Below are 13,235 nucleotides of genomic sequence, written 5' to 3'. Positions count from 1 at the left end.
TCCGGGAGTTGGTGATGGACAGGGAGGCCTGGTGTGCTGCGATTCATGGGGTTGCAAAGAGTCGGACACAACTGAGTGACTGATCTGATCTGATATAAGTTTTAAAAATGCATAGCTATTCTAACTCAACTACTATCAAGATAAACATTACCCTCATTCCAGAAAGTTTTTATAATGCCCTTTCCCCGTTGATCCTGACCACAGTCAGAGATATAATTTTCCTAATTTCACCACAGATTAATTCTGGCCATTATAAAATTTCATATAAATAGAATTAAATATAGAATTGTACTCTTTCATAGAAGGCTTCTTTTACTCTGTATGTTTTGAAATTCATTAATGTAATTGCTATTTTCAGTAGTTAATTCCTTTTTATCACTGAGCAGTATTCCATAGGGGGCTTCCCTGATGCTCAGTGGTAAAGAATACACATGCCAATTCAGGGGCTGCAGGAGATTTGGGTTCCATCACAGGGTTGAATTCACTCCAGTATTCTGCCTAGAGAATCCCATGGGTAGAGGAGCCTGGCAGGCTACAGTCTACCAGGTCACAAGGAGTCAGACATGACTGAGCATGCAGGAATAGAGTAATATTCCATAGTATGACTGTAACAGAGCTCATTAATTTTATTATAAATGGGTGCTGAATTTTCTCAAAACTTTTTCTGCATTAGTTGAGATTAAAAAGCTGAAAAATTGGCTTAAAACTCAACATTCAAAAAACTAAGATCATGGCATCTAGTCCCATCATTCATGATAAATAGGGGAAAAAAAATGGAAATGGTGACAGACTTTATTTTCTTGGGCTCCAAAATCACTGCAGATGGTAACTGCAGCCATGAAATTAAAAGACACTTGCTCCTTGGACTTACAGCTGTGACAAACCTATCAGTTCAGTTCAGTCGCTCAGTCGTGTCCGACTCTTTGCGACCCCATGAATCGCAGCACGCCAGGCCTCCCTGTCCTCACAAACTCCCAGAGTGCACTCAGACCCACGTCCATCGAGTCAGTGATGCCATCCAGCCATCTCATCCTCTGTCGTCCCCTTCTCCTCCTGCCCCCAATCCCTCCCAGCATCAGAGTCTTTTCCAGTAAGTCAACTCTTCGCATGAGGTGGCCGAAGTACTGGAGTTTCAGCTTCAGCATCATTCCTTCCAAAGAAATCCCAGGGCTGATCTCCTTCAGAATGGACTGGGTTGCATCTCCTTGCAGTCCAAGGGACTCTCAAGAGTCTTCTCCAACACCACAGTTCAAAAGCATCAATTCTTCAGTGCTCAGTCTTCTTCACAGTCCAACTCTCACATCCATACATGACCACAGGAAAAACCATAGCCTTCACTAGATGGACCTTTGTTGGCAAAGTAATGTCTCTGCTTTTGAATATGCTGTCTAGGTTGGTCATAACTTTCCTTCCAAGGAGTAAGCGTCTTTTAATTTCATGGCTGCAGTCACCATCTGTAGTGATTCTGGAGCCCCCAAAAATAAAGTCTGACACTGTTTCCACTGTTTCCCCATCTATTTGCCATGAAGTGATGGGACCGGATGCCATGATCTTCGTTTTCTGAATGTTGAGCTTTAAGCCAACTTTTTCACTCTCCACTTTCACTTTCATCAAGAGGCTTTTGAGTTCCTCTTCACTTTCTGCCATAAGGGTGGTGTCATCTGCATATCTGAGGTTATTGATATTTCTCCCGGCAATCTTGATTCCAGCTTGTGTTTCTTCCAGTCCAGCGTTTCTCATGATGTACTCTGCATATAAGTTAAATAAGCAGGGTGACAATATACAGACTTGACGTATTCCTTTTCCTATTTGGAACCAGTTAACCTATACTCCATATTAAAAAGCAGAGACATCACTTTGCCAACAAAGTTCTGCAGAGTCAAAGCTATGGTATTTCCTGTAGTCATGTATGGATGTGAGAGCTGGAACATAAAGAAAGCTGAGTGCCAAAGAATTGATGCTTTTGAACTGTGGTATTGGAGAAGACTCTCAAAAGTCCATTGGACAGCAAGGAGATCAAACCAGCCAATCCTAAAGGAAATCAACCCTGAATATTCACTGGAAGGACTGATGCCGAAGCTGAAGCTCCAATACTTTGGTCATATTATGTGAAGAGCTGACTCATTGGAAAAGATCCTGTTCCTGGGAAAGACTGAGGGCAGGAGGAGAAGGGGGTGACAGGGAATGAGATGGTTGGATGGCATCATTGACTCAGTGGACATGAGTTAGAACAAACTCTGGGAGATAGTGAAGGACAGGGAAGTCTGGCATGCTGCAGTCCATGGAGGTGCAAAGAGCTGAACAGGACTGAGTGACTGAATACCACCAACACCACCATGGAAAACAGTATGGAGATTCCTTAAAAAATTAAAATAGGGCTACCATATGATCCAGCAGTTCTATTCCTGAGTATTTTTCAAAGAGCAAAATACTCATTTTAAAAATATACATGTGCCCCAGTTTTCACAGCTGTATTATTTACAATAGCCAACGTGGAAGCAAGATTAATGTCTATCCACAGTTAAATAGATAAAGAAGATATACACGGGAATATTACTAAGCCACAAAAGAATGAAAATTTGCCATTTGCAACATCATAGATGGACATGTTGCTTAGAGAAAAGACAGAGAAAGACAAATACTGCTTGCTATCACTCAACTGTGGGATCTAAAAACAAAACAAATGACTACAACAAAGCAGACACAGACTCACAGATACAGAGAACAAACTCGTAGTTATCAGTGGGAGAGAGGGAAAGAGGGAGGGGCATATAGGGGTAAGAATTAAGGAATACAAACTATTAGTTTTAAAATAATGAGCTACAAGGACATATTTTACAGGACAGGGAATATAAACAAATTTTATAACTTTAAATGGTGTATAATCTATAAAAATTTTGAAACTCCATGCTGTATACCTAAAACTACTATTGTAAACAATAGTAGTTTTAGGTATACAGCATGGAATTTTGATAAGGATTGTGATGAATCTAGGTAGCTATTGGTAGTATGATTTAACAAATTAGGTCTTCCTGCCCATGAACTTAGGGCTTCCCAGATGCTGCTAGTGATAAAGAATCTGCCGGACAATGCAGGAGACGTAAGAGATGCAGGTTTGATCCCTGAGTTGGGAAGATCCCCTGGAGGAGGGCACAGCAACCCACTCCAGTACTCTTGCCTGGAGAACTCCATGGACAGAGGAGCCTAGTGGGCTACGGTGCATAGCATCGCAAAGAATCGGACATGAATGAAGCAATTTAGAACGCATCTGCACACCCATGAACTAGGGCTGTCTTTCCTTTTATTTTGGTCTTAATTTCTTTCAGCAATGTTTTGTAGTTTTCAGTGCACATTCTTTGCACTTCCTTGGATAAATTTATTCCTCAGTGTTATATCCTCTCCTCTGTCTACTTTATTATTAAGCCCATCCCAGTTCAGTTCAGTTCAGTCTCTCAGTCATGTCTGACTCTTAGCGAACCCATGGACTACAGCACGCTGGGCTTCCCTGTCCATCACCAACTCCCGAAGTTTACTCAAACTCATGTCCGTTGATTTGGTGATGCCATCCAACCATCCCATCCTCTGTTATCCCCTTCTTCTCCCACCTTCTCATCCTCCTGATAATGGGAATCTTTCCCAGTATCAGGGTCTTTTCCAATGAGTCAGCTCTTCACATCAGGTGGCCAAAGTATTGGCATTTCAGGTTCAACATCAGACCTTCCAATGAATATTCAGAACTGATTTTCTTTAGGATGGACTGGTTGGATCCCCTTGCAGTCCAAGGGACTCTCAAGAGTCTTTTCCAACACCACAGTTTAAAAGCATCAATGCTTCAGCACTCAGCTTTCTTTATAGTCCAACTGTTACATCCATTCATGACTACTGGAAAAACCATAGCCTTGACTAGATGGACCTTTGTTGGCAAAGTAATGTCTCTGCTTTTTAATATGCTGTCTAGGTTGGTCATAATTTTTCTTCCAAGGAGTAAGCATCTTTTAATTTCATGGCTGCAATCACCATCTGGAGTGATTTTGGAGCCCCCCAAAATAAAGTCTGCCACTGTTTCCCCATCTATTTGCCATGAAGTGATGGGACTGGATGCCATGATGTTAGTTTTATGAATGTTAAGGTTTAAGCCAACTTTTTCCCACTAGGTTGTTATTTGTTACTGAATTTACTGCTTATAACTTCTTGTTTATAACTTTTATTTCTCTGCTTATATTTCCTATATTTTAATTTGTTTCAAAACAGTTTTTAATTGCTGTTGAAACATGTCTTATGATGGTTGCTTTAAAATCTTTCTCAGATAATTCTAACCTCTAATTCATCTCAGTTCTTATATCAGTAAATTGGTTCTTGGTTCGACAGATGATTTTCTATTTTATTTTGTTAATTTTGTCTATTATTTTAGGAGACTCTGGATCCTATTTAAATACTTTATTATATAAGGCAGTCAGCCTATTTTATGCAGCAATGGCTTAATTTCAATGACAATTTAATTTCCAGAGCTCTTTAAGTACTAATTTTGGTCTCATAGTTTACTTGGTTCCATTGGGGCTCACACTGGTTCCTGTTATTTCTGCCTAAAGGAACATGAGTTTTCCTGCTAGGGGCAGAGGAGGCACAAGGCATAAAGACCTTCCCAGGCTAGACCTTTTCTGTGGCTGAGTTCCTCATGCCAATTCTGCCTGTTTTGCTTTGGGGGCTCCCAATATAAGACAGGATATTCAGCCCACAAGAGGGAAGAGGCTTTCCTGGTTGGGCACATGTGGCAGGGACCTGCCGGTATGGGACAGACAATTCTTTCTGAATGTGGGACTTCTTGTGGTGGAGTTTCCCTATCACGGTTCCTTGACTGCCCTCATGTATCTGAACAGGAAAAGAGAGTCTCTGGCCCATAGACATTGCCACTTTTTTGTAGCTGGGACCCTCTTGATGGTTCCACTGGCCCACCCACTCGAGTCTTGCATTGAGGGATGTCTTAGGCTGGAGGTGATGAAGAGGCTTCTAGACTGGGATATTTGTGGCTGAGTACCTCTTGCTCATGTGTTTCAGTATATATTAGCAGGGGAAGGGCTTGGTAAGGAAGGAGAGTGTTTTTCCTGGCCACTAATAGTTATCAGGGCTCCCTATCCATTCCTCATGCTAGATGTGTCAGAACTGTCTAATGTTAGAAATGCTTCCATTTGATGTAGAATGGCATGAGGCTACTTGCTGCCCTCTATTGCTAGGCTGGAGGTCAGATAATGCTGGGTCTTGGCTGTCATCTGTTGGCTGTGATACATTAAGATGTGTGCCCCTGTGCTGCTCCTCTAGGCATGAGGTCTTAAAACAACTTGCAGTGTTCTTATCACTTTTCAGAGTTTTGCTTTGCCTTTGCATTACATCCAGCTGTGCTTAGTGAGGAATGACAGAAAGAACTGAGTCCCCACCATCTTGTCCAGACCAGAAGTCAACCGTGTCTTTTGATGATAAGAAGTTTCTAAAAGTTTGATAAAAGTTAATCTATTAATTTTTTCTTTAATGGTTATCACTTTCTGTGATCTAAAAAATTCTGCTACTCCCAACTAAAGATGATACTTGTCTTTGCTTTACTCTAAAAGCACTGGGTTTAGCTTTGACATTTAAATCTAAAATTCATGAGCTAATTTTTTGTGTGTAGTAGGAGGTCAGTTCAAGTTTCATTTTTTCCATATATACATCCAATCATTACAGCACTATTTATTGAAACATCTTTCTTTCCCCGTAAGATTTTTGGTGCCTTTGTATTTCTATTTTTAAAAATGAATGAATGAATGAATGAATTAGGCTGCACCAGGCCTAGTTGTGGCATGTGGTATCTTCGATCTTTGTCATGGTATGTGTTATCCTTCATTTGTGGCCTGCAGGATCTTTTAGTGAAATGAGGAATCTTTAGCTGTGGCATGTGGAATCTTTAGCTGCTGCATGCAGGATCTTCAGTTGCAGCATGTGACTTCTTAGTTGTGGCATGTGCGACCTAGTTCCATGACCAAGGATTGAACCCAGGCCCTTGCACTGGGATCACAGAGTCCTAGCCACTAAGTCACAATGAAGTCCCAAATGACTATGGGCTTTCTGTTCTGTGTCATAGATATATTTGTTGATCATATGCCAGTATTACACTTCAATGATTATTGTAGTTTTAAATGTTTTATATACGTCTTCTGACTTTGTCATTTACAAAATGGTTCTATATATTTTAAGTCCTGTGAATTTGCATTTACCTTTAGACCAGATAAACAGGAAGTGACAAGCATTCTAAATGCCTTAGTAAGATATTTTCTTACCACAGGTTGAGAGATAAAGCCTATAAAGATTCAGGACCTTGCTAACTGGTGAGCTTTTTATGGGTCCAATGGTCTCTGAGGTATGCCAGGATATATCCTCAAAGAGTAGTTTTGCTGTACACTGTACTCCTAACCACTCAAAAGAAACACTGTAACAAGAGATGGGCCTTTTTTTTTTTTTTTTTTTGATGAGCCTGTTTTTCAAAATTTTGGTGATGGCATATACCACAAAGAGAACTGGTCAGATCTATTTATGATGTAAAAATTTTCAGTGGAGTCCAGAAAAAGAAATGGGTCTGCAATAGGGGTAAAGGCACACAATATGCCTCCAGCAGGGGACCTGTTTTATAGTTAAGGAGATACAATAATGGGCACCTGAACCACTGGGTCTATAGTTCTTACCATATGCCATTATGACTCGGAAGCAGCAGACCTGAGAGAAGAAACTGAAAATGCCTGTTCAATTTCAGATAAGGATAACACTCTGTTAATCTGGGACACTGTTCTATAGGATGTGGCCTATGTAACAATAATTGGTATATGGCTCTATGTTCTTGGTAAAACATAAGGGTAGGGGAACCAAGGCTTGGAAGTAGAACTGGCCCTTCTAATCACTCCCAGAGGCCTACTTGTGGAATTTATACATCCCATCCTTACAAGCTCAAGTTCTGCTGCATTAAAGGCCTTGTTTTCTGGGGTAGCAGACTTTTACGAGGAGATACAGTAAAGCTTCCACCAAATAGCTGTATGATTATCACCTAGTATTACTGAGCTACTCACACTGGTACGCTGGCAAATAAATTACGATATGAGAGGAACCAATTAATCATGATTAAGGTTGCTATTGTTCCCTGGTAGCTCAGAGAGTAAAGTGTCTGTCTGCAATGCAGGAGACCTGGGTTCGACCCCTGGGTCAGGAAGATCCCCTGGAGAAGGAAATGGCAACCCACTCCAGTACTCTTGCCTGGAATATCCAATGGACAGAGAAGCCTGGTAGACTACCGTCTGTGGGATCGCAAAGAGTCGGTCATGACTGAGCGACTTCACTTTCACTTTACATAATGAAAACAGTGAGGTACACGGGGGCACCTCTTGGTGCTTACTTTTCCATAGAAAACAGTTAAAACCATTTGCAGCAACTATGACCTGATAGCTAAAGGCTCAATAAGGGAATGGTTTGTCTAAACAGGTAAGCTAAATTCTCTGAAGTGTTTGTCAAGAGTGACTAAAATCTAAATCGTGAATGTGTAAATATTTCCTTATATAAAAACACTTTTGTTGAAATGCATTCAGTAGTGTCTGTTCCCATATGAATTCTGACTAACAGAAATATGCGCAGGTTGTGATGAAGACAGAAAAGAAAGGGATAGGTGTGGAAGCTGAATGGGAGTTTGAATGGGAATTCACAGTAGCATTTGTACAGCAGAGAAAATGTGACCAAAGACCCAGAAACAAAAAGAAATACAGTGTTTCCAGGTAATTTCTGGAAGTTAAGTACTGTTGGAACATAAAAAGTTTGGTAAGGAGGATCAGAGATAGCCAAGTACTAGGGTATTGATAGCCATATATTTGTGCAAAGGACTCTGGACATTGGAAGTCACCAAAGTCTTTTCATCAGGACAGTGACATGATTGATCATATCTGAGATTTAGTTTGATCCTTGTGGATTCTTGTAAATGAACAAAAGATCTGTCAAGAAAGTCACATAAGGGACTTCCCTGGTGGTCCAGTGGTAAAGAATCCACCTTCCAATGCAGGGGATGTGGGTTTGATCCTGGTCAGGGAACTAAGATCCTGTATGCTGCAGGGCAACTAAGCCCGCAGGCTACATACCACAACTAGAGAAGACTTTGTAATGCAAGGAAGAGCCCGCATGCCATAATGAAGACTCAGCATAGTCAAAATAGTAATAATAAATAAAATTAAAAAATAAAAAGTCACCTAAGATGTGGGAAAGCTGGTAGACAATAGATGGTCTATGCTATACATGAAATCATCAATAGAAATCAAAAGGTTTTAGAAAAATCATCAAAACAGACCACGCAGAATGCAATACATTAGATCCCCAGAACTTACTCATCTTAAATATTTCACCACACACAAAGCTGGTAATTCTGTGAGGTGAGGAATATATCAGCTAACCTTGCTGTGGTAATCATTTTGCAATATACACATTTCAAATCATCACATTGCATATCCTAAATTTAACAGTGTTACACATAAAAAGAAAGTGAAAGTGAAGTCACTCAGTTGTGTCCAACTCTTTGCGACCCCATGGACTGTAAGCCTACCAGGCTCTTCCGTCCATGGGATTTTCCAGGCAAGAGTACTGGAGTGGGGTGCCATTGCTTTCTCCAGGGGATCTTCCTGACCCAGGGATTGAACCCAGGTCTCCCACATTGCAGGCGGACGCTTTACCATCTGAGCCACCAGGGAAGTTCTATACATGAATTATATCTCAATAAATCCAGAAAAACAAACAAACAAACAAACAAAAAAAACAGACCAAGCACCTGAGCACATGATGTGATGTCATAAACCTAGTTCAAACTTTTGGTGACACAAGCACAGTCAATCAGAAATAAGAAAGAAAGTGAACTCGTTCATTTGTGTCCGACTCTTTGCGACCCCATGGACTGTAGCCTACCAGGCTCCTCAGTCCATGGAATTTTCCAGGCGAGACTACTGGAGTGGGTTGCCATTTTCTTCTCCAGGGGATCTTCCCAACCCAGGGATCGAACCCAGGTCTCCTGCACTGCAGGCAGAAGTTTTACTGTCTGAGCCACCAGGAAAGCCTTATTATTCAGCAATAAGATGAAACTTAAAATAGCACTGAAGACACTTTGAGCCAATGTATATTGTTGAGCCTAAACCTATATCAGTATATGGATAATTCTGACTTAGTAAATAGAAGTTGGCACAAAAGAAAAGTCATGGAAGGATGGGACACACAGAAAGAATATATATATTGTCCTACTAGTGGTTTTATTAATCTTGCCTTCTGCTGACAAGCATCTGTTTTCTAAATATAGAATTTGGCTCCATGTGGAGCTGTTATAGATTGCCCTTTATTTTCATCACCACCAGGAGACAATGTTTATAAGATCTGCCAAGGAAAGCACTATCTTTTTCTTTCCTTCTCTTGGGTTATGCTATCATCTAATCTGGATCAATGTGGGTTAGCCTTAGAGTTTTCTCTATAGATTTATGAAAGGACTTAAATTCTATGTCTCATTCAAAGAAAAGGCTCTATCCATGCTTGTGTTTCACTACCTTTTGCAAAACTAGAAGCACTGTATGAGTAGTCCAAGTGTCCCATGAATCAGAAGTCCTGTGCATGAAAGATACAATTCTTCCCTTACTAGCATATTTCAAAAGCTACAAACACAGACATCCTTAAAGCTACTCAAATCTGGATTCATATTCTTGCTTTATTTTATACAAGTAGTTTGATCTTGGGAAAATTAGTTTCTTCACTAATAAAATAGGGTAGATAATACAAAATTCATTAAAATCATAGAAACTAAAAATCCAATTCCAAGAAAACTATTTATTTAGAAAACTTTAAATACAACTTTCTCACCTGAAGTGGCAATGGATCATGCCTATTTTTGAAGTCACAGTCAAAAACAATGGCAGCCAGCACTTTATGAGCTCGATAGTCATACTTAATGTACTTCTCAAACTCAATTTCTGAAGAAAAGCCTTGAACTACAGAGAAGTAAAATTGTTCACTTAAATAAAAACATATGATAATCCCTTCTGAGAGAAAATATATTAGTTTACATGGACAAAAACGTTCTATCCAAATATGCAAATTTGAAAACACTGTTTCTTAAATACTGGTATCACAACAACTTAATGGATATTTGGGGTTCAAAATATTTTGATAAAAACTTTTATAAAATTTTATTGCAATTTTAAATAATCACTATAAAGCACATATAAAGATAAGTCATTAGTGGTGAGGGAAATGCAAATTGAAATCACAATGAAATCACTTTACATCCACTGAGATGACTATAATCAAAAACACAGAAGATAACAAGTGCTGGAGAGGATGTGGAACCTTCATTCACTGCTAATCAGAATGTAAAATGGTATAATGACTTTAGATAACAGTCTGGCATTTCCTTGAAAAGTTAAAAATAGAGTAAACATATGACACATTTATTCCACTCTTGGTATATAACCAACAGAAATGAAAACATATGTCTACATAAAACCCATAAATGAATGTTTGTAGCAGTATCATTTATAGTAGCCAAAAGGTAGAGACAACTCAAATGTCCTTCAACTGATGAAAGATATATTGTACCAATTAAATGCAGTGTATCCATACAATGGAATATTATCTGACAATGAAAAGGAATAAAGAACTGATGCATGCAACAACATGGGTTAACCCTGAAAACATTTTAAGTATAAGAAGAGAGTCGTGAAAGACCACATATTGCATTTTATAAAGTTGATATAAAAGGTTTATATGTAAACAATTTATATTAAAGGTTCATATGTAAACCATTTATTTATATAAAAGATTTATAATAGGCAGATCTGTAGAGGTAAAAAGAGATTACTGTTTTTCTTATCTTGATAGGGATGGATAATTGTGGGGCTATGACTAAAGATTTTGGAATTTATTTTTGGTGATAAAAATGCTTTAAAATCATTTGTGGCAGTGGTTGCACACCTCTGTGAATATATTGAAGCCACTGAATTACACACTTCAAATGGGTGAAAATATGGAATGTGCGTTATATCTCAAAAAGGTTACTTAATTAAGAGAAACAAATCAGGAGGTGATCACTTTGTGCTTTAAAAAACACAACTCATTTGATGGCTCAACACCTGTATAGTTATAATACAGGAAGGAGTCATTCAAGATAGAAATTTTCTAATCTGAACAAGAGAGGAAAAAAAAGATTAGACAAAAGTTGAACAGAGCCTTAACAACCTGTGGGACAATACAAAATGTATCATCATAGTCTTAGAGGAGAAGAAAGACGGCCATGTTAAAAAACAATTTTAAAAATAATTATTGTAAAGTCCCCCAACTTTGTGCAACATATAGATTCAAAATGCTCAGTGAACCCCAAAGAAAAACACCAAAAGAAATCCGCTGCTGCTGCTGCTGCTGCTAAGTCGCTTCAGTCGTGTCTGACTCTCTGCGACCCCATAGACGGCAGCCCACCAGGCTCCCCAATCCCTGGGATTCTCCAGGCAAGAACACTGGAATGGGTTGCCATTTCCTTCTCCAATGCATAAAAGTGAAAAGTGAAAGTGAAGTCACTCAGTCGTCTCCGACTCTTAGTGACCCCATGGACCACAGCCTACCAGGCTCCTCCATCCATGCGATTTTCCAGGCAAGAGTACTGGAGTGGGGTGCCATTGCCTTCTCCAAAGAAATCCACAGACACATCATAATCAAACTTTTGAAAAATAAAGACAGAAAATATCTTGAAAACAGCCAGAGAGAAATGTTAAAATTGGGCAGTGTGATTCATCCAACTTTATTCTTATTCTTTTCCCTATACTGTTTCAGCTCCATCAAAAATGTTAATGATAAGCTTTACATAAAACTTTAATTTCTAACCTTTTATACTGATGTTTAGATTCCTCTTCACATTCTCAGTGATTTCTTTTACCACATCAATATTAGAAGGCACATAAATCAATTCCCATCTTTCATCATTTTGGAGGAATGAAGGCAGAGTACTGATGGGTTGAGAAGTAAAAGTGTAAGGCCCAGCAACAGTTATATGAATAACAGCACGTAAGAGCAAAAGCATCATTGGAAATGCCAATGCAGTTAGGACTTCCAATATTAAATTAAAGAACTGCCTCCTCTAGAAGAGGAACAAAAAGATTGTGTTAATTAACTTAAGAGTACACATTCAAAGCAAATAGATAGTTCTATGATATTAAGTTTCTGCCAATTTCACCCTGAAACAGCTAAAGTTCCATATCACCCCTCCAACTCCCCTAACCAGTTTTCTTATAGGTCAGACTATACTATTGATTAATGAAGTTTCATACATTTGGAAGAGCTACTTTCAGCTCTGGAATTGATTTTTCAAGTGTGTGCATGTATATAAACCCACCCCCACCCACACCCAAAATCCAAACTGCACCACATGGGCATTTATGAACATTTTCCAAGGATACCTTTACATACCTTCAAGGTAAAATTTTTCCAGAGGAGCACTGCAAACTGGTTGAGTGTCAATAAATTCATTCTTCTACAAAAATGTATGTTCGATTCCAGCAATGGAGAAAAAGTTTTTTTAATGTTAAGTTACCTAATAATGTGAACATCAAGTGAACAACAGTATTACTTCTTTCTCCTAATTTTCTCCTTAATCAGTCTCAAAGTTTGATAGCAAAAATGATTTTGTGTTTGAAATAAAATTAAATTGCTTTTATTTTTCTGTTCAATAATTTCCTTAATATCTAATAATGTTCTAATGTGGTCAGAAAACAAAGAAGTAGCTAAACAAATGTGGTTCCATTTTTCAAGATGGCATAAGCAAACAGGATCTGATATTCTTATGATACTTTCCAAGACCAGATGGCTTCACAAGTAAATTCTACTAACACCAATCTTTCTCAAACTTTTCAAAAAATAGAAGGGTAGGGGAACATGTCCAAATTCATTTTAGGAGGCCAGAATTATGCTGATATCAAAGCCACATAAGGACACTATGAGAATACTACATGCAAATATTCCTGATAAATAAAGATGCAAAACTCCTCAAAACACTTGAGCAAACCAAATCCAATAGCACAATTAAAGCCCCACTGATCATGATCAAGGGGATTTATCCTTGGAAGGTAAGGATGGTTCAGTATATGCAAATCAATAAATGTAATACACTAATTACTAAAATAAAAGATAAAAATCATATAATAATCTCAACACAGAAA

The 13,235-nt window shown here is 38.7% G+C and overlaps 1 protein-coding gene across 1 annotated transcript in view; it reads right to left on the bottom strand.

Annotated features, from left to right (window-relative positions):
- The window catches only part of LOC133238361 (phospholipid-transporting ATPase ABCA3-like), a 219,104-nt gene that overhangs the window by 191,873 nt on the left and 13,996 nt on the right, over positions 1-13,235 (bottom strand). The window contains exons 2-4 of the mRNA XM_061401372.1: positions 12,487-12,610; positions 11,905-12,157; positions 9,892-10,019 (exon numbers count right to left, since the gene is read on the bottom strand). Of these exons, the coding sequence (XP_061257356.1) occupies positions 9,892-10,019; positions 11,905-12,157; positions 12,487-12,546 (441 nt within the window). The 5' untranslated portion in view covers positions 12,547-12,610. The remainder of the gene's footprint in view (positions 1-9,891; positions 10,020-11,904; positions 12,158-12,486; positions 12,611-13,235) is intronic.

This window comes from Bos javanicus, chromosome 25 (genome assembly GCF_032452875.1).
Source record: "Bos javanicus breed banteng chromosome 25, ARS-OSU_banteng_1.0, whole genome shotgun sequence".
Classification (NCBI taxonomy): domain Eukaryota; kingdom Metazoa; phylum Chordata; class Mammalia; order Artiodactyla; family Bovidae; genus Bos; species Bos javanicus.
The sequence above is the reverse complement of the archived record's forward strand: the minus strand, read 5'-3'. Positions and strand labels throughout refer to the sequence as shown.